The 17,968-nt window shown below is 50.6% G+C and overlaps 1 protein-coding gene across 4 annotated transcripts in view; it reads right to left on the bottom strand.

Moving 5' to 3' along the window:
• The window catches only part of Itsn1 (intersectin 1), a 184,505-nt gene that overhangs the window by 24,326 nt on the left and 142,211 nt on the right, over positions 1-17,968 (bottom strand). For all 4 annotated transcript variants that reach the window (XM_029544799.1, XM_021209493.2, XM_029544801.1 and 1 more), the window contains 2 exons: positions 3,552-3,673; positions 1,907-2,013 (listed from right to left, as the gene is read on the bottom strand). In XM_029544799.1, the coding sequence (XP_029400659.1) occupies positions 1,907-2,013; positions 3,552-3,673 (229 nt within the window). The remainder of the gene's footprint in view (positions 1-1,906; positions 2,014-3,551; positions 3,674-17,968) is intronic.

Here is a 17,968-nt window from a genome sequence, read left to right as displayed (position 1 = left end):
CTGGAAAAACAGGAACTGTGCCTCCTGACTCACTCTGTGAGGGAAGGTGGATCGGAGTGAAAGTCCCTTCTGAGTCTGGGTGCTGTGCTCAGCAGAGCCCATCATCTGTATGACTTGAGGGAAGTCCCCCCACCTCTCTTAGATGGTCCAACATTATCACAGTTCTCACCTCAGGACAATGGAGCAGGTCAGAGTTAACAGAGGAGGGCACACAGACTGGCCCTCAAGGGCTGTCTCTTCAAGACTAGAGCAGGAACGTGTGTGTGTGTGTGTGTGTGTGTGTGTGTGTGTGTGTGTGTGTGTGTGTGTGAAGGAGGAGAAAGTTGGGAAAGCCAGTGGCCAGCCCTGATTAACATCCTGTTGGGAGAGGTTAGCCTTCTAAGGGACACTTGAGGATAACAGACACATCTCCCACCTTTCCACCCCCACTGCAACTGCCCAGTAATGTGGTATGTGGTTAGTTCTGTTTAGAGCAAGCTGTTATAAAAGAACAAGCCAGAGGCTGGGTGCTGTAGCACATGCCTTTAATCCCAGTACTCGGGAGGCAGAATCAGGAGAATCTCTGTGAGTTCGAGGCCAGCCTGGGTCTACATGGTAACAGAGTGAGACCCTGCCTCGAGAACAAATGAACAAACAACAAACAAAAACAAAAAACAAAAAAACCAAACAAACCAAAAACCCAAGTCAGACCCCTGAATCTCTGGTTTCCTGGCTTGCCAAATGACCTTAGTCCCGCCTCTCTGTTGGTTGTCATGAGGCTTTCACCTACAGGCCTGAGGGCTAAAGATACACTTTTTCTTTATTGATGGAGAGGTTAGCCTCAGGGTTTTTTGTTATAGTCACAGAAAAGAATAACAAGACTGCCATTTTACAGATGAGGACACAGAGGCCCAGGGACTGGCTATAAAGCCACCCCCCCAAAAAAAAACCCAGCTAGACAATAACAGTGAGATGAGAGTCCAAGAGTCTGGTACCCCACAGAAGCACAGACAGCTTCCAGAGCGTGAGCCTGGCCCAGAGGGAGAGCGTGTGCCTGCTGCTTCCTGCTCACCTCTCCTGGCTCCACGCCCTCGCCTGTGCCTGCTACAGACCGAGGGACCTGAGGGACCCGAAGCTGCTTTACAAGTATACAGGGACCTGGTTAGATGTGGCAGCTTCCCAGAGCTCTGGGGCGAATGGGAGCATCTGAATCCTGACCAGAATGCTCGGTCCTTGCTCTATGCCCGGGACAAGCCCCAGCCGCTGTGCACTATGCCTCGGGGGCCAGATCTTAGCCTGCTTTCTAGTGACATCACACTTAGGGCCTTGTGACAGAATTGGTGTTCTGATTGCTTTGTTTTTTAATAAACTGAGGAGATCTTTGCAGTCCATTTGTAGTCCAATTCAATCCTCTAGGGGTATACTTGGGGAAACTGAGGTTCCAAGAGGTAAGGTCTAGCCTGGGTCCCTTAGTTCTGGCCCTGCAGACCCTCTGCAGACTAAACAGGTAAGGACACTCCGGAGATAATCTGCTCACGTTAGTGGAGAGCCATCACACACTCTCACACTCTCAAGAGACAGACAGCCACTGCTGGGAATCCAGGTCCAAGGCTAGACCGTGGGGCTGGAACTGCCCACCCCCAAGGATGGAGCCAGAATTGTCCCAGCTCAGGGAATTCTGGAACCACAGTCAGGACAGGAACCTGTGTCCATGCACAGTTCACTCCCCGCTGTGAGAAACCCACAGCGTATCTCCGGAAGGAACGAGAGCCCAGGAGGAGGATGGTGATGGATAGCGGGTGGGGGTGGGGCAGGGAAAGAAAGACACATGGGGTGGCATGCATGAGGAACACAGAGAGACCACACAGAGGTGCTGGCACACATGCCACAGAGGGGCAGCATCTGTGGTTAGAGGGGAAAAGCTTACTTCAGCAGTTTGATATTACACATAATCAGCTCCTTCCAGTTAACAAAAATCATAGCAACCTCTTTTTCTGTCAGCAGCTCAGACTCCGTCAGGGGTTTCTGAAAGATCTACAGGTGTAGAAAATGAAGCCATTCAGAAAGCAGACAGTTAGCTCAGCATACCACACACACACACACACACACACACACACACACACACACACACACCCCTACGTGCACACTCGGGTTTGTTTAGCACAAGGGAGAGAACTGGAGACAGCACCTTCTCCTGGAGGGACTAGTGCTTGACAAGGGGAGCCTAGGAGAATCTCTGAGGAGGAAGCTCGGCTCCACCGACAAGAAGCTAGGACAGACACTAGTAGATCATAAAGTATACAAGTGGGACTACCTCACCCACCCACTCTGAGCAAGGGGCCCAAGAGGACAGGAGAGCTTGAGAAAGCCTATGGAGATGTGTGACACCTTCTTTACACCCCGGCAAGCCTTGGGTCTGAGGGAGACAACCACAAAGCTAGCACTGAGCTTGAAGCAGGTGGGTCCTGAGAGGCCAATGCTTCCCTCTCCCTGGGCTCTCTTAAATAAACACGCTCTTCCCAAGCTCTGGGTGGCTGAGCAGATAACTCAAAGCTAATCACAGACCTCAGTGGGACTCCATGGGGCTAGTCCCTTGCCCATAAGGCGGTCCTTGGCACCTGGGGCAGAGGCTCCTCTGAAATTCTTTGGGCACAGGAACATGGCCTGTTTGTAGCTGATCCCTGGGAGCCTTGTTCTGCATGAGCTGCCAATCTGATGGTGAACTGGGCAATGTCTGTCCAGGCTGCCACATGGAAGCAGGTGACACTCAGACCTCACACACTGACCAAACATTTAGTAGCAGGCAGAGGTCTTGAGACAACACAATTGGAAAACCCTTATGGACTAGCAATTTTAGCCTGAAACTCCCATAACACCAAAGAGCCAATCACTCTCCCTCCTAGATGTGTAGGTGACATCAGAATTACATGGCATTCATGGGGGTGACCCTCAGGTCTAGCTCTGTACACCTACCTCCTGACATGGTCACTCTCACTGCGTGTGGGTAAGAGGTTACCTCCCTTAGCAGGAATCACAATCCGTTTCATCCTTTCAGAGGGTTAGATCTTCACAGGCTCCCCACAAGGGCAGTCTATCCCAGGCCAGCAGCCAGACGGAGCCCCGGGGGAACATGTCTTCACATCCAGCCCTAACGGTGGATTTTTCAAGAGCTTATGGGTCACAAGAAGTAACTCAAGAGACTTGCGGCTTGCTGTTATACTCAAGAGCCAACGCTAAGGGTCTGGGGTGTCATGTGACTAGCTAGATGACACCAATCAGTTGGTGGCCGAGCTAAAACGCAAGAGTCCCAAATCATAACCCTCTGTTAGTCATTAGCTTGGGACGTGTGAGCTCTTGGTCTTGGCTCCAGTAAGAACTGCCTCTCTGTCTCACACGGTGGCCCTGTGGGGTGACCATCTCCTCTGGGGGTAAAACCCCCTGTGCTATTTCCTATTGAGATATTCCCCATCCACCAGAGATTGCCCAAGGCTCAGAGACAGGGCATGGCTCCCTCTGCAGGGCCTCTTCCCATCCCCGAAGGGCCAACCCCAATCTCCCAGGGCTGGCGGTACCTCCGTGACCAGCTGCAGGTCGTTCACATAGTTCTCTTCTGTGACAATGAGTTCATGGATGTAGCCTTGCCGCTTCCTCTCAGTCGGGGTCAACATATCTAAGAGATGTAGGTCTGAGCACCCTGCAAGACACAACCATGTAAGAGAACTTTTAGTCCGAGACTTGGGAAGGTTACAGCTCCACAGCGAAGACTCCCGAGGTCCTTGTGACTGTGGAGGTGGCAGGCACCATGGCCTCATCAGCTTGGGGTTGCGGGTTGAGTTTTAGAGATTGGAGTGGCACAGCCCCACGCAGAGACCCCATATATCACTGTCGACTCTAGAAGCGGAAAAGCAGCACAGAGCACACAGAAGGGGGACCGTTCTGCCCACACACCGACTTCAGACTTTCCACTCTGGAACTGTAAGGGGATAAATCCTCCCTGTGTGACACCGTAAAGTTTGTGGTCACAAATCCAGGTAGCACACACATGCTCCGTCAGAAGCACGGAAAGGGTTAAATGATCCGCTAACACCCACCAGCGCTTCCACGCCAGGCACTGTGGAGGGAGCTGACCACTGACCGCTGCCTTGAGTGGTTCTCAAAAGTTCCAGAATCATCTTCATGATACAGATAAGGAAACCAGGGCTCAGAGAGGCCAGCTCGCCCCTGGTCCTCCTGTCCACAGTGGTAAGAGAGAGTCCAAGAGAGTCCAGAGACCGTAAATGTTCTCGAGACCCTACCGTCCATAGCAGACTTCTTTCAGGTCAGTGGTTATCCCGAGTCCAGCTTTAGAGTCTACAGTATCCGTGCCGAGGCTCTTGGTGGATATGAGGACCAGGCAGCATCCAGACATGAGTGGGAAGACTCTCCAGGAGAGGACGCTGTGGGGTACCCGCAGAGGCTGAGCAGTAGGCCTCCCTCAGGCAGATAGGAAAGCCCTGCCAGCCGCGGGCAGCTCCCACAAGGCCTTTGTAGAGGCCGCGGCTGCTGGAAGGGAAGGCCCTTAGCTGCCCTGAGCTAGGCCAGCTCTCTGTTCACTTAGCTTCTTACTTGGAGTTCTGTTTACACAGGACCTTTGCGGCTTATCAGCGCAGCCCCCTGCCTCAGATGCACAGACTCTCAGCAACAGTTCATGAGCAGGGGTGGTCCCCCCCCCCTTTTTTTTACATGAAAGTGGTCCCCCACATATGCTTCTTTTTATGGTCTTTATTTAATTACAGAACTTGAATTTGTAAAATACATACGCTGAGAGGTGGGGGTGGTGGGCGCCTTCCTGCCACTTGCCACAAGGGGGCGCAACAGAACTCTGTGACCTCTTCCTCCCACCCTCCCTGTCCCCCCCAGCCCCGACCGACTGCAGTCGCCCCCTAGCAGCACCTGCAAAAGCTCCGGGTCTGTAAACTAATGACCAGGACTTTGCCAAGTAGCCTCTCTGGGAGAGGGGCCCAGGGCACTGCGATTTAACACGCCCTCCAGTGATGCTTCAGTGAGAAAGCTCCTGGGGCCTGCCAAGGGCTCCTCAGAGATTCCCCCCTCCCACACGGGGGTTGTCTGGGTTCCAGACTGAGAGAGTCTTACATACAGCTACCTAACGAGAATTATCCGGCTAGGGAATAGTGATATCAGGGACCTTGGTGAACTGTTCTCAGCTTCCAGACTTCTTAGAGTTACCGTCGTAGGTTTTGTTCCCTCCCCCTTCTGCTCGACGCGGTTTTTCTCTTGTTGGGATGGAACAGTCCGGGGTAGCCAAGAGGGTGCCAGGAAACCAGCGGGAATAAGCTATCGTTATAGTAACGCTCTCCGTGCCTTTCCATCCACCACCCAGCCTGACCTCAAAGCTGCAGGGTGCGTTAGACTCCATAGCCTGCACTTGTCTCTAAATTGGGGCCTCCTGCTCAGCCTAGATGGCTCAGCCTGCGATGGCTGCCTGCTCAAACATCTGTCTTAGCAATGCCCCCCAGAAGGAAGCCAGACCCAAAATCCCCCAGCAGCCGGGAGAGCGCAGGGTTCTGGGATGTCTAGCCTCCTCCCACTCACTCCACTTCTTTATCCTTTAACCTTTCTTCTTGAGGAAGTCGCCTAGGAGACACTTGAGCTGTGGAAGGCATATTCAGTCCCTGCCCTATTTTAATCCATTGTCCTAAGGTGAATCCAAGAACCTGGGACTCGGGCCATTTCTCGTTCAACGGCTAATGTGGCCCCTGCATTTGTGGCTGGGTCCCTCATGAACACAGTCCCCGCTGCTTCCAGTTCTCTCCTGCCGGCAGGGATAGGAGAATTCTTGCATAGTGCTCAGCACCATAATGAAGTGTCTGCAGCATCAACATCAACAGTGGGCCAGCAAGTCTCACAAATGTCCCTTTACATCATGGTTCCCTTGGGGCAGCTGTTGGGCCCTGTGGGCTCTTATACCCAGCTATAAAAAGCCCTGTGTATCATTCAACATACCCACACACATTTTGCCTACAATTTTGTTGGCATCAGAAGCCTGTTTGCAAGCCGAGAGTGGTGGCCCACACCTTTAACCCCAGCTCTTGGGAGGCAGAGGCGGGTGGATCTCTCAGTTTGAGGCCAACTTGGTTTACATAGCGAATTCCAGGACAGCCAGAGCCATGTAGAGAGTCACCACAACAATAACAACACACCAATCATCCAAACGAAAAAATAAGGCCTGTGTGCTGCCTCATTTCTTCCTTTGGTGATTTTTGTGATCATCACCATGACTCTGCTGTGTGCTGCACTGCGAGCTGGAGATGCAGGATGCAAGGCAGACCTTGGAGATGTAATGGTTTGACACTGGAGGTGCTGTCTCCTCTAGTGAAAGGTTCCCCTGCTGAACACCCTGCTGCCTCCTAGGCTGAAACTGAAGGTGACACTGCTATTTCCCTCCGCTCCCCAGGTAGTGCTGGCCCTTCAGGCTGAAGGTGGTACTGCATCCCAAGCTGAAGGTGGTGCTGCGCCCCACCCCAGGTTGAAGGTGGTACTGCATCCCAAGCTGAAGGTGGTGCTGCTCCCCACAGATGGGCTGAAGGTTCTACTGTTCCCACCCCCAAGGCTGAAGGTAGTACTGTGTCCCCCCAGTCTGAAGGTGGTACTGTTCCCACCCCCAACCCCTAGATTGCAGGTGGTATTTGCACGCCCACCCCCACGGCTCATGGTGGTATTGTCCCCCCACAGGCTCACGGTGGTACTGTCCCCCCACAGGCTCACGGTGGTACTGTCCCCCCACAGGCTCACAGTGGTATTGCCCCCTAAGGCTGATGGTTGTACTGTTTGCCCAGGTTAAGGTGGTACTGCCCCTCTCCAAGTTAATACCACCCTCGTAGTACATTAGGAAGTTACTGCATCCCACCACCAAGGCTGAGTGTATTCCTGTTCTAACAAGAAAGCAAAGGCTGGAATTGTCAGGCTGGCCCAGGCCTAATGGACTAAAATACACAGGACAGAGAACCCTCACCACCTGCCAAGAGTCCCCGCTGAGAAACGCCAACTGCTTTCTACAAGGGAGTCATGACCAGAAGACACAAGAATGACTGAGAAACTGAAATGAGGTCCTGTTGGGAGAGATGCCTGCCTCTGGGATTCTGGAGGCTCCTCTGGGTACAGGTTCTGGAGAGCAGCAGGAGGTGCAGGACCACGGCTCAGGGCCAGCTCTGGATGCACTTGAGGGCTGTGGTACATCTTGCCCTAGACAGAGCAGCCTTTGGATCTACAGTACCCAGGGAGAACTGAGACCCCAGGGATGCTGGCAGGTGTGAGCTGTTACCTCCAGAATCCTAACCTATGCGAGTCTAACTCAAGCCAGCCTTCCATGCTGGCCTCTAGACCCAGAACCCAGTTAAAGGCAAAGATTTTGTGAGGTTTGTCTCCACGTCACACAGTGACCACATTGGCTTTAGATTTTTTTTTTTTTAAGTCTCTAAACTGACCCTGGGATACCATGAAGGTGATTTCCAGACCCAGAGAACCATGAAAGACTTAAAAAAAAGTATTATAACCTCCCCAAATATCCTTTGTTTGAAATAAAAAAGTATTTAGAAAAAACAAGAGGTTTAAAAATCTTCCATTATTCAAAGCAGGGGAACTGGAAAAACCATTCGATTTAAAAGTTTCTTTAGGGGGTGTAAAGGTTGTGTTCTCTCCCTTGGGTATCAGGATGCAGGAAGCTTGGTTCAGGGAAAGATGAAGGACAAAGTGTAGTGAATGATTGTCTATGGCCACGAGCAGGGATGGAGGGTGTCTCAAAACTAAAATTGGCCCACAGCTGAAATAATATTGCAAGGACTCCAAGAAGTTAAAAAGCAACCCCCCCACATTAAAGCCACAGGAAATTCCTATATAGACTCCCAAGTTTATATAGTCTCCTTAAATATACTTAAGAGAAGGGACAGGGCTGTAATTTTCTTTTGGAAGGACCAGACTTGGAAAATATCTCAGCCCTAAAAGGTCATCGAATCCCCCTAAACCGTCATGCACACACATGACCAGCAGAACATACATGACCAGAAGAACATACATGATCAGCAGAACATACATGACCAGCAGAACCGGAATCCCCTCTATTACAAACAATACAAGAGCCTACAGATATTGTAGAATTTCAAAGAATTCAGAAGTACTTAGCACATACACACAAAAAAAGGAAGACCCTCCTCTCTTCAACCAGACTTGAAACCTGAATTAGCTCCCACAGCCGCTAAACGCTGAGGGAAATACATAAACCCTCCCGGTTCCTGTTATGAAGAAGCCAAGGGCTACACTAAGTTGGTTAATGACTATTAAGTTTCTAGGAAGTCGAAGGGACACAAGCGACGAAGGGACACAAGCAACGAAGGGACACAGAAGTGAGCAGAGGCTGTTCTTTTCTTAAGGGAAACCCACAAGTTCAGGGGAGAACCCTCAGGAAAAGCAGATTAAAGCCTATGAACATGTGGCATTGAAGAGTGGGGGCAGGGCGAGGCTGGGAAGGGTTCCCTTGGTGAAGCTGAACTCACTCCTTAGAACATACACTAAAAAGCTAGCATGGTGTCATGCTTACAATCCCAGCACTTGGGGGTGGGCACAAATTGGCAGATTTACGGGGCTTGCTGGCCAGCCAGCCTGGCTTAGCCTTTGGCAAGCCCCGATGTCTCTGAGAAACACGGTCTCAGGAATGACACCGGATAGCTCCCGAGGTTGACTTCTGAGCGTCACAAACGTACACACTCACAGTCACACCTGCACACTCACACACACAAAGAGTGGGCCAGCCAACAGTGCTGTAGAAGCAGCTAGGTGAACACAGACACTCGTGGGAGACACGGGGCATAGAACAGGCCATGTTAGGGGGGTGGGGCAGCAATGCCAGAACAAACACAGACCCAATGAGGAAGGCAGGAGAGCTGTGGTATGGAGGCCTGGATGAAGGTTTTCATCTCAAGGGAGCAACAGCACAATGCTTCTAGGGACATTCAGCCCGAATCCCTTTGCTAAGTGACTGAGTAGATGTTGACTGGATGCCTGGAGTTCCTGTCTGTACTGCAGAGGTTGTTAGAGTGGACCTGGAAAGCAGGGGTTCTCCAGGACCTTAGTCTCTCTTGCCACGTGAGCTACACCTTTCCTGCCCCAATCAGGCTGGGCTTGATCCTCCTAGGATCCTGATTCTATAAGGAGCCACTCGACATCACAGGCAGAGTGGCATGTGTGGTGGCCTGTCCTCTAAGACGATGCAGTTCATGCCATGTTCTCTGGCTTTATCTCTGTACCACAGCTGCGCCGTGAAACCTCCCTGCCTCCCATCCAGGATGGTGTAGACTCTTCCTGGAAGGCATCATCTGTGCTTGGAACCGAAGGCAGCGATGGACGAGACAGCTGGGACCTTGTCTTCTGGAGACCCTGGCATCTTGGACTGGCTTCTCTACCCTTGTTGACTCACAGATGCCCCTGGAAGAGCACAGCTGTGAGATGTCATCAGTTGCCAGGGCACGAGAGTTAGAACTTCTCAGGGTTTGGTTTTGATAAGAAAGCAGGAGCTAGTGAGAAGCCTGTGGTGGGAGGCTGGAGATGCCACTAAAGGCATCAAAGATGCGGCTGAGCCTGGGTATCTATCTCACTCTGGCCTGTGTAAGGGACTCATTGGGAGGCATGTAGCTGGGTCTGTCTGGGAGTGTGCATCCAACCTCCTCACTCAGTTGCAAACCCAAGAAACTTAAAAGCAGTCATAGTTTTTAATTAATATCATCATCTTCCAAGAAGGGCCATCTGGTCTACCTGGCTTGCCATGGAGCAGTGTGGAAATGGAATTCCTCCAGAAATAGTCTACTTTGCCGTGACAATGCACACAGTGAGCAGCACGCCATTCTGGATTTCGGATGGTGGACTACTGGCACAGGTACCACTACTCTTTATAGTCTGGATTTTTCCTTCGTTCTTGGCTGCATTTGTGTCTCCACACGTTTCCCTAGCTTTATGAGCACTCACTTCTGGTGAGTCCTATCCCCCAAGATTTTTTTTTTTTTTTTTTTTTTTTTTGGTTTTTTGAGACAGGGTTTCTCTGTGTAGTCCTGGCTGTCCTGTAACTCACTCTGTAGACCAGGCTGGCCTCGAACTCAGAAATTTGCCTGCCTCTGCCTCCCAAGTGCTCCCACCATGCCCAGCTATCCCCCAAGATTTTTAAGGCTTTCTTAGCAATGGCTGTAAGTAAATCCTTCAGGTATGCAAGGCAAGTGAAAGTGTTGTTACAGCAGCACGGGGTGACATGTTTCTATGGGGACTGGAGGAAGGAGGCAGTAGCTTTGACCAGAGAGGTCTGGGAAGATTTTGCAGAAGAGGAACTGTAGACTAACTTTGTGGTCATTGACATGTTCCTCAGTGTTCTCATACTATCCTGCAGAGATGTGGGACTTCAGGGGCGACTAGGGGTGATTATACTCAAGGATAGAGCAGCGCTGTTATCTAAGGGCTGGGATACAGATATGAATGAGTGGCAGACACTCTGTTCTTTTGTGTGTGTTCTTTCATTTTTCCATCCATCTGAAATAGGTTGATGCATGGGGAAGGATATACCATATGTATCCCCTGCATCTCAGACATCTCAGCATCCAGAACTACCAGCAAATAAAAATTATTTATAACTTAGCTACCCATGGGTATTTTGTTCCAGTCTCATGCACTAAGATTCGTGGACAAAGAAGATGGTAGGCGCACGGGAGAATCAGACTTGGGTGCTTGGAGCCAAAGGAGTGGGCAGTGGTAAACAGCACTGCTGAACCAGACCCTGCAGACTCTTGTAGATAACAACCCCATCCTCGCCAACAATCCCGTGGACTAGCTACCATTCCCCACAATGAGAAGGTGAGGAATTAGAGGCACAGAGAGGATAAACAGTTTGATAAAGGCCCAGTTAAGAAATAACAAAGGAAGTCGGACCTACGTCCACATTCTTAGCTGTTATGTCTTTGCCTTGGTTTTCGTGAGTCCCGGTGGCCAGGACTGATCACAAACTGGGTGGTTTTAAAAGTACAGGTTTCCTTCCTCACAGCCCGGGAGGGCTGCCGTCCAAGATCAAGTCAAGATGTTGGCAGGGTTCTTCTTCTTCATGTGTCCCACAAAACCTTGCCTCTCTTTTGCACACAAACCCATGGTGTCCATTCACGGGAGGTTTCTTCTTAAAAGGACAGCTGTCATACTGCTTCATACACCCCAGAGTAGGATCCATGCTGAAGGCCCTAGGATAACATTTAAATACATCTTTGAAGATGCTATCTCCAAATTCAGTCACATCCTGTGGTCATCAGGGTTTGACCTATAAATACCAGGAGACCCGGTTCAGGCTACATCAGATGGGAAGCTCTAGAGAGAAGAGATGCTCAGATGTCCAGGATGGAGAAGAACAAGAACCAGAAACTACAGCTGTCCAAGTGCATGCGACATGAGGTACTATCTCCACAGCTGCTCAGCTGAAGGCCGCTCAGGGCTGACCACGTGGGCAATCATCCAAAATGTCTCAACAGCTACGACAACTATGACAGAACTCTGTGCTTGCAGGGCTACCTGCACCTCAGAGCCCACTGAAGCCCAGATGGTTCTGTTCTTGGGCCCCTGGAGGTTCATGTGAGACCACGCTATCCCAACTGACCATGCTACTTAACATCTCATTTGATGGCTGGAACAGTAGAGTCCAGAAAGCTTTGTTTATTTTCTTTACCAGAAATGCTCGCTGGAAACAGGACCATAAAAGAAACCACCTGTGTTCTCAGGGGGGCCAACATCTTTTCTTCCACCCCTTCCTGTAAGGTCTATTTGAGGACAATCTTGGTTTTGGAGTTCAGGCTTCCAGGAGCTGACTGCAGTACCTCTGAGTCAAAGCAATGAGTCTTCTCAAACCAAACCAAACCAAACCAAACCAAACCAAACCAAACCAAACCAAACCAAACCTCCCTTGGGCTGGAGAGGTAGCTCAGCAGTTAAGTTGGTCCCAAGCATCCCCATTTGGTGGCTTGAGATCACCTGTAACTTGAGCTCCAGGGGATCCAACATCTTCTTCTGGTCTCTACAGGCACCACCCACATATACAGGGCATGCGCGCGCGCGCGCGCGCGCATACACACACACACACACACACACACACAAATAGAAATAAAATCTAAATAAGAGACCCTTGGCTGACCAGCCCACAAGAGGCTGCGTGGTGGGGAGGTGTACTTCTCAACCCTGAGGCAATGGCTTCAGAAGGGTCTGGCGACACCCTGGTCCCTGACACACTGACTCCTGCAGAACACAAAAGACCCCTCCAACCCCAGACAGCTCCTGTCCATGTCAGCAGCTCCAGGATCCACCCAGGGGTGCTTCTGTGAGGCCGTCACACTTGCAGGGGAGTCTAAATACCAAATACACACAGGACCAGGTAGTATGAACACTAGTTAAGTGATGACAAGAATGAAGAACGCTTCCTGGTTTAGGGCCTTTCCACAAAAATGAACCTTTTCCAACTGTGCCACTGTCCCTAGCACAGGCTCTGTGCTGGCTGGGGTCTCTGCCACCACAGTGAAGGGAATGACAAGATGGTAGAAATTGTGGCATGACTATGCTGCAGAAAAAGGGAAGAGAGGGAAGGCAAAGGCCGCCACCAACACCACACCTCCTCTGCAGCCCCAAGAAAGAGGGTCACGGGAAATATGCAAATGTGGCTTACAAGCAGTAAGAGATGGGGCCCTACCATATGTCAGCTCTACAAGGAGGGCGCCATCACTACGGACTGTGTCTGTCCTGTGACGGTTCTGGGGAGAGAAGCCAGGGTCTCACATGTGTCAAACACAAGCTTTACACTGAGCCACAACCCTAGCTCCTCCTCTGCAGATGCTTTTTTTTTTTTTAGTTTTTCGAGACAGGGTTTCTCTGTGTAGCCCTGGCTGTCCTGGAACTCACTTTGTAGACCAGGCTGGCCTCGAACTCAGAAATCCGCCTGCCTCTGCCTCCTGAGTGCTGGGATTAAAGGCGCGTGCCACCATGCCTGGCTTGCAGATGCTATTTTTATTATATCTTCCTTCCTTCCTTCCTTCCTTCCTTCCTTCCTTCCTTCCNNNCNNNCNNTCCCTCCCTCCCTCCCTCCCTCCCTCCCTCCCTCTGTTCCTCCCCTCTTCCCTCTTAAATAAAGCCATGTGTGTCCCAGGCTGGCCCAGAGCTACCTATGCTGAGAGTAAACCTGACCTTCTCATCCCTCTGCCTTTCATCCCAAGCGCTGAGATTATAGCTACAGATCACCACACCTGCTTCTGTGGTGCTGGGGATTGAACCCAGGGCCGCCTGCATGCCGGGGAAACATGCTACCAACTAAGCTATATTCCCAGACCAATTTATTAACTTTTGACAGTGTGTCATTATGAAGCCCAGACTGACACCGAAATCATGATCCTCCTGCCTCAGACTCTCCAGTGCTGGGATTATAGGTATACACCGCACGCCAGATTCTCTGTGGAGTTCTTGAGGGGCATGCTAGGCTATCCGCCTGCAAGGAACTCAGGTGAATGGGGGTGAGTGTATCTTACAGTTTGCATGTTCCCCTCCACACACACACACACACACCCGAAGGCTCACGTGTGTCAGTCTCCAACTGGTGTGCCCAATCCCGGATAGGAGGATGGGTGAGGACAGAGCCAGCCATCTCTCAAGTCATAGTGCAGACATAATCTGCTAGCATTGCTAGGAGGCTCTGGAGACATAGAAGGTGGACTTTGTTGGAGGAAGATGTCTAGAGGCATGCCTTATCTGGTCCATCCTCTTTCTATCACTTCATGAGGTAACTGAGCCTGCCCTGCCACATGTCCCTGCTGCCATGGTGTTCTGCGTCAGCAAAGACCCAGAGCCATGGAGCAGGCTGAGCGCACCCTGTATGAGAATATACAGATTTATGTGTGGCCAGAATAAGATTCTCTCCCTTGTGAGGTCCTCCTTAGGGCCCTGTCACAGAGGCAAAATGTCTGACTTACCCAGTGTCCACGTGTGTATGTATTGGCCTCCAGGTCTTTTGCCATTTTGTATGAAAGAACTTCACGGCTAGGTAGCATGGGAGGGAAGATGGCAGAGAGCAGGGGGTGGGGGGGGCAGGACATGTGTTATTGGAGTGCATCAATGACTTAAACTTAAGGCAAAAATTCCAGGAAGTGTGTGTGGAGGAGGACATGAGGGCAAAGGAAGATTTGGGGCTGGTTAAGACCAGACAGGCATGGTAGAGCCAGAAGATTGAAGATTCTACAGACACAAATACCTGTGTAACACCTCCTGACTACACAGTGGCACATGGGAGACCAAGGAGGAGATGGTGACCAAGGTCTGAACCTGGGACGTCACCATGCCCCCCCCCACCTGTCACTTTCTCCTGATGCAGGCCCAAGATGCTGACACATGAAGTTCTGACTCTTGATGTTCCAGGTTGGAGGAGCCACTATTAGATTAAACTATGTCAGAGTAGTGTTCCTGTATTTGGCACCATCGGCTCCTGGCTGTAGCCAGGAATGAAAATGTAGAAGCCACAGCTGATTTGGAGAGGACTCCCAGGGCATCCCCCGCAAGGGCACTGACCTTCAGCCCACCCTGTCCTGTTTTATTTATTCACTACAAGCTGGACTTCACAGGTCTCTCTTCCCACTCCTACCAGTTCAAAAGAAGGTTTCACACTAGCGTGTTTCTAATGCTCACAGCCACCGTCTGTCATATTCATATTCTGTGTGTGTGTGTGTGTGTGTGTGTAAAAGGAGAGGGGAAACTGGGGCAGGGCAGACTTCTGAAGCCTTTGCTGCAGCAAGAGGGAGAAGGAGAAATATTGGCAGGCAGATTTTCTTCTCTCTTGAGGACTGGCTGGGGTGAGGGTTCCCATTAGACAGTGGGGGTTGGTTACTGAGAGAGAATACAGCGATGTAGGGCTTCCCATGGAGCTATGGGATTCCAAGGCAATGCCCCAGACAGCCAAGATCCCTGCTTGGCTTTGCCTGCTCTGCTGGAGCCAGCAAACAGACCAGAGGCAGCCAAGGCCTGTTGTGTGAGGTGTCTGGGTACACGTAGCAGGGCACTGGGGCAATGTGCTTTTGGGAGCCGTAGTGTAAGTGGTGTGACCTGTGCTCTGGGGGGCACAGGTCTCTGGTCAAGCCGGCATGCCTAGCAAGGGCAGGGAGCAAACATTCCGATCTTTGCTGGCAGGACACAAGGCCACAGGACCAGTGACTTAACACATCTGTGACAGGTTTATTGCCTGCAAGGGCCTGCCAACAATCTGTCCGTGCTTGTGGTATTTAAAAGCCTTACACATTCCATTTCTCTGGTTGGGGACCCCCACCGGCAGCCCTGTGAAGGAGGCAGCTTGCACCAGTGTGCTGGAGAGGCGCTGGGTTGAGACAGAGTGTCAGTATTGTTCAAACCTGTGGGGACAGATGCTCCAAAAGGCTTCCAGGCAGGTGAGCCCCCTGCTGCCAGAGAGGAGGAGCTCAAATTTGTTTGCAAAGCTGCAGGGGTGCATGTGAAGGCTTCAGGGAACTCCCATTCTCTCTGAAATCCCTCCTCTGGTAAAGCACTAGCTGACAGTTAATGCACTGCAAGACAGTAAGCTGGAAGCCCTCGGTGGCCTTCCAAGATGCTTACTGGCCAGGCATAAATCATTTGTCCCCCAAGAACAGCTCGTCCCTTCTGTTCTGATTGTTTGCTGGTGTTTGTATCTCTCTACTCGTGAAGTACAAAGAGCTCTAAATGTAATGTGCTCAAGACCACAGAGTAGGTAAGGAAGCAAAGCTGGGTTTCGAACCCATGCTCTAAACAGTCATGTTAGAACACTAGCTTTAAAGCTACCAAGGACCCATGCTCTAAACAGTCATGCTAGAACAATAGCTTTAACGCTACCAAGGACCAAGGCTACAACTATGCTGATTTCCCCAGAGCCCACTATTAAATCGTACCTAAGTGTTCCTATATTTGGCACCATAGTCTTCTGGCTACAGCCAGGAAGGAAAATGTAGAAGCCATTGTTGGCCCATATGAGGGTATCTGAGACATGCCTGTCTTTGGGAAGCTGGGCTAAGGTTGAGGTAGGCTAGGGTGGAGCCCCCAATCCTGGTGACAGAAGAGTCATAGGAAGGAAAAGGTGCTCACTCTTTCAACCAAAGTGACAGCCAGCAATAATTCTGTGCAGTTGCAGCTTGGGGGTGAGGCTCTAGGACAGACAGTAATGCACCTTTCAAATGGAACTACTACAAAGAGGGTGGGCACAGCACCGAAAAGTGGCTTTGAGCTCACCCTAGCTCCTCAGTGTCCTTGCTGCCAAGTGTGTCCAGGTTCTAAGAACTCAGTACTGACAAACTGTTCTTCAGGGGACATCTCTGTCCCCCACTCCCACACCTTGTCCTCTGCTTCCTTAGCATGTGGCCTGGCTCAGTGTGCAAGAATGACAGAGATGAAGGGGGCAGCATGGGGCATGGGGGGAGGGGAGAAGGGAGGAAAGCAGTGGCCAGGAGCACCTAGCTAGGATGCACACAGGTAGGTTACCACCACATTCCCTCCTGGTCAGGGCTGGAGAACTGGGCAGAAAGGAATGTCTGGCCTTAACGAACATGGCTCAGGTAAAGGAAGGGACACATCTTTTCCATGCCCTGTGGTACGATGGGCCAAGCAGCTATGAAGACTACAAAGGTCGGCCTGTGTGGCAAACCTTCTATACAGCTCTATCCGCTTCCAGCTGCACCCTGACCTCCCGTTCAGCCCTGTGATAAAAACAAGCCACAGATAAATACCCTCAGGCTACTTTCTCACTGCCTACATCTGCCACATGCACAGACCACGGACACCACAGAGCAGCAGGTAGCATCTAGGAGCTAGTGTGCTGTGTAGACAACACATACGGGTCTTAAAACCAATGGCCGCATCGAAGAAACACAGCCTTGGTTTTAGTGAATTTCTTTAAATGCCTGGCAGCTTTCTATATGAATAGAACCTTCAGGAAGCAACAGACTGGCTGAAACGAATCATTCAACTTCCCCATGAGGTTTTTGTCTAAAACAGGTTCAAGGAAACAGGATAAGGAGAAACCTTCACATAATGGTATCAGAACCTTGGAATTTATTACTAGTCTATATAGTCTTTATTATTTCTTTTTAAAGAATATTTTATGTGTGTGTATATTTACCTGCATGTCTGTCTGTCTGTGCACCACTACATGTGTGTCTGGTGCCTGGAAGGCAGAAGGTGTCGGATTCCCTGGACTGTGAGCTGCAAGCAGCTATGAGCTGCCACGTGGGTTCTGGGAATCAAACCTGGGTCATTTGGAAGAACAGCCGAGCCATCTCTCCAGCCCCACTATCCTGTATCTTACCAGATCCAAAATCCTCTGATACTTTTTATTTTCCTATGCATTTACTGTGTGTATGTATATGTGTGTGTGTGTGTGTGTTTGTGACTTTCAATGCAGCTTCTAGAACTATTCTCTTGGAATATTTTGGGGTCTAAAAAGAATAAACAGATTAATTTATAATTTTGCCAAAAGGAAAAAAATATTGTCTCTCAAAAGTGATTTTCCATGCCCAGGAAGCAGGGTTGTTATCGAATGGGAAGCATCCCAGATTGGGCCAGTGTAGAGACTGCCCAGAGCCAAGTCCATCGGTCTAAACCTCAGCACACATGGGCTGGGCACCAGGGCACCTGAACTTCCTGGGAAGCCCACCCCTAAAGGGAGAGACAAGTAGGGTGACATCTTGGTTGCTCCGAAGGGTGATGTGCTGTGTCAATAACCTGGAATGAGGTGTATTCTATAGCTGTTTGATCTGTCCATACAACGGGCAGTTTGGAGTGCTTAAACCTATCACATGTCAGGTAAACCATATGAAATTGCTGTGTTAGGCAGGGCTGGTGGCACACTCAGCAGAAGGGTTTTTACACACACACACACACACACACACACACACACACACACACACAC

The sequence above is a fragment of the Mus pahari genome, chromosome 12 (assembly GCF_900095145.1).
Source record: "Mus pahari chromosome 12, PAHARI_EIJ_v1.1, whole genome shotgun sequence".
NCBI classification, from domain to species: Eukaryota; Metazoa; Chordata; class Mammalia; order Rodentia; family Muridae; genus Mus; species Mus pahari.
Note: the sequence above shows the minus strand (reverse complement) of the source record. Positions and strands in the feature narration are given on the sequence as shown.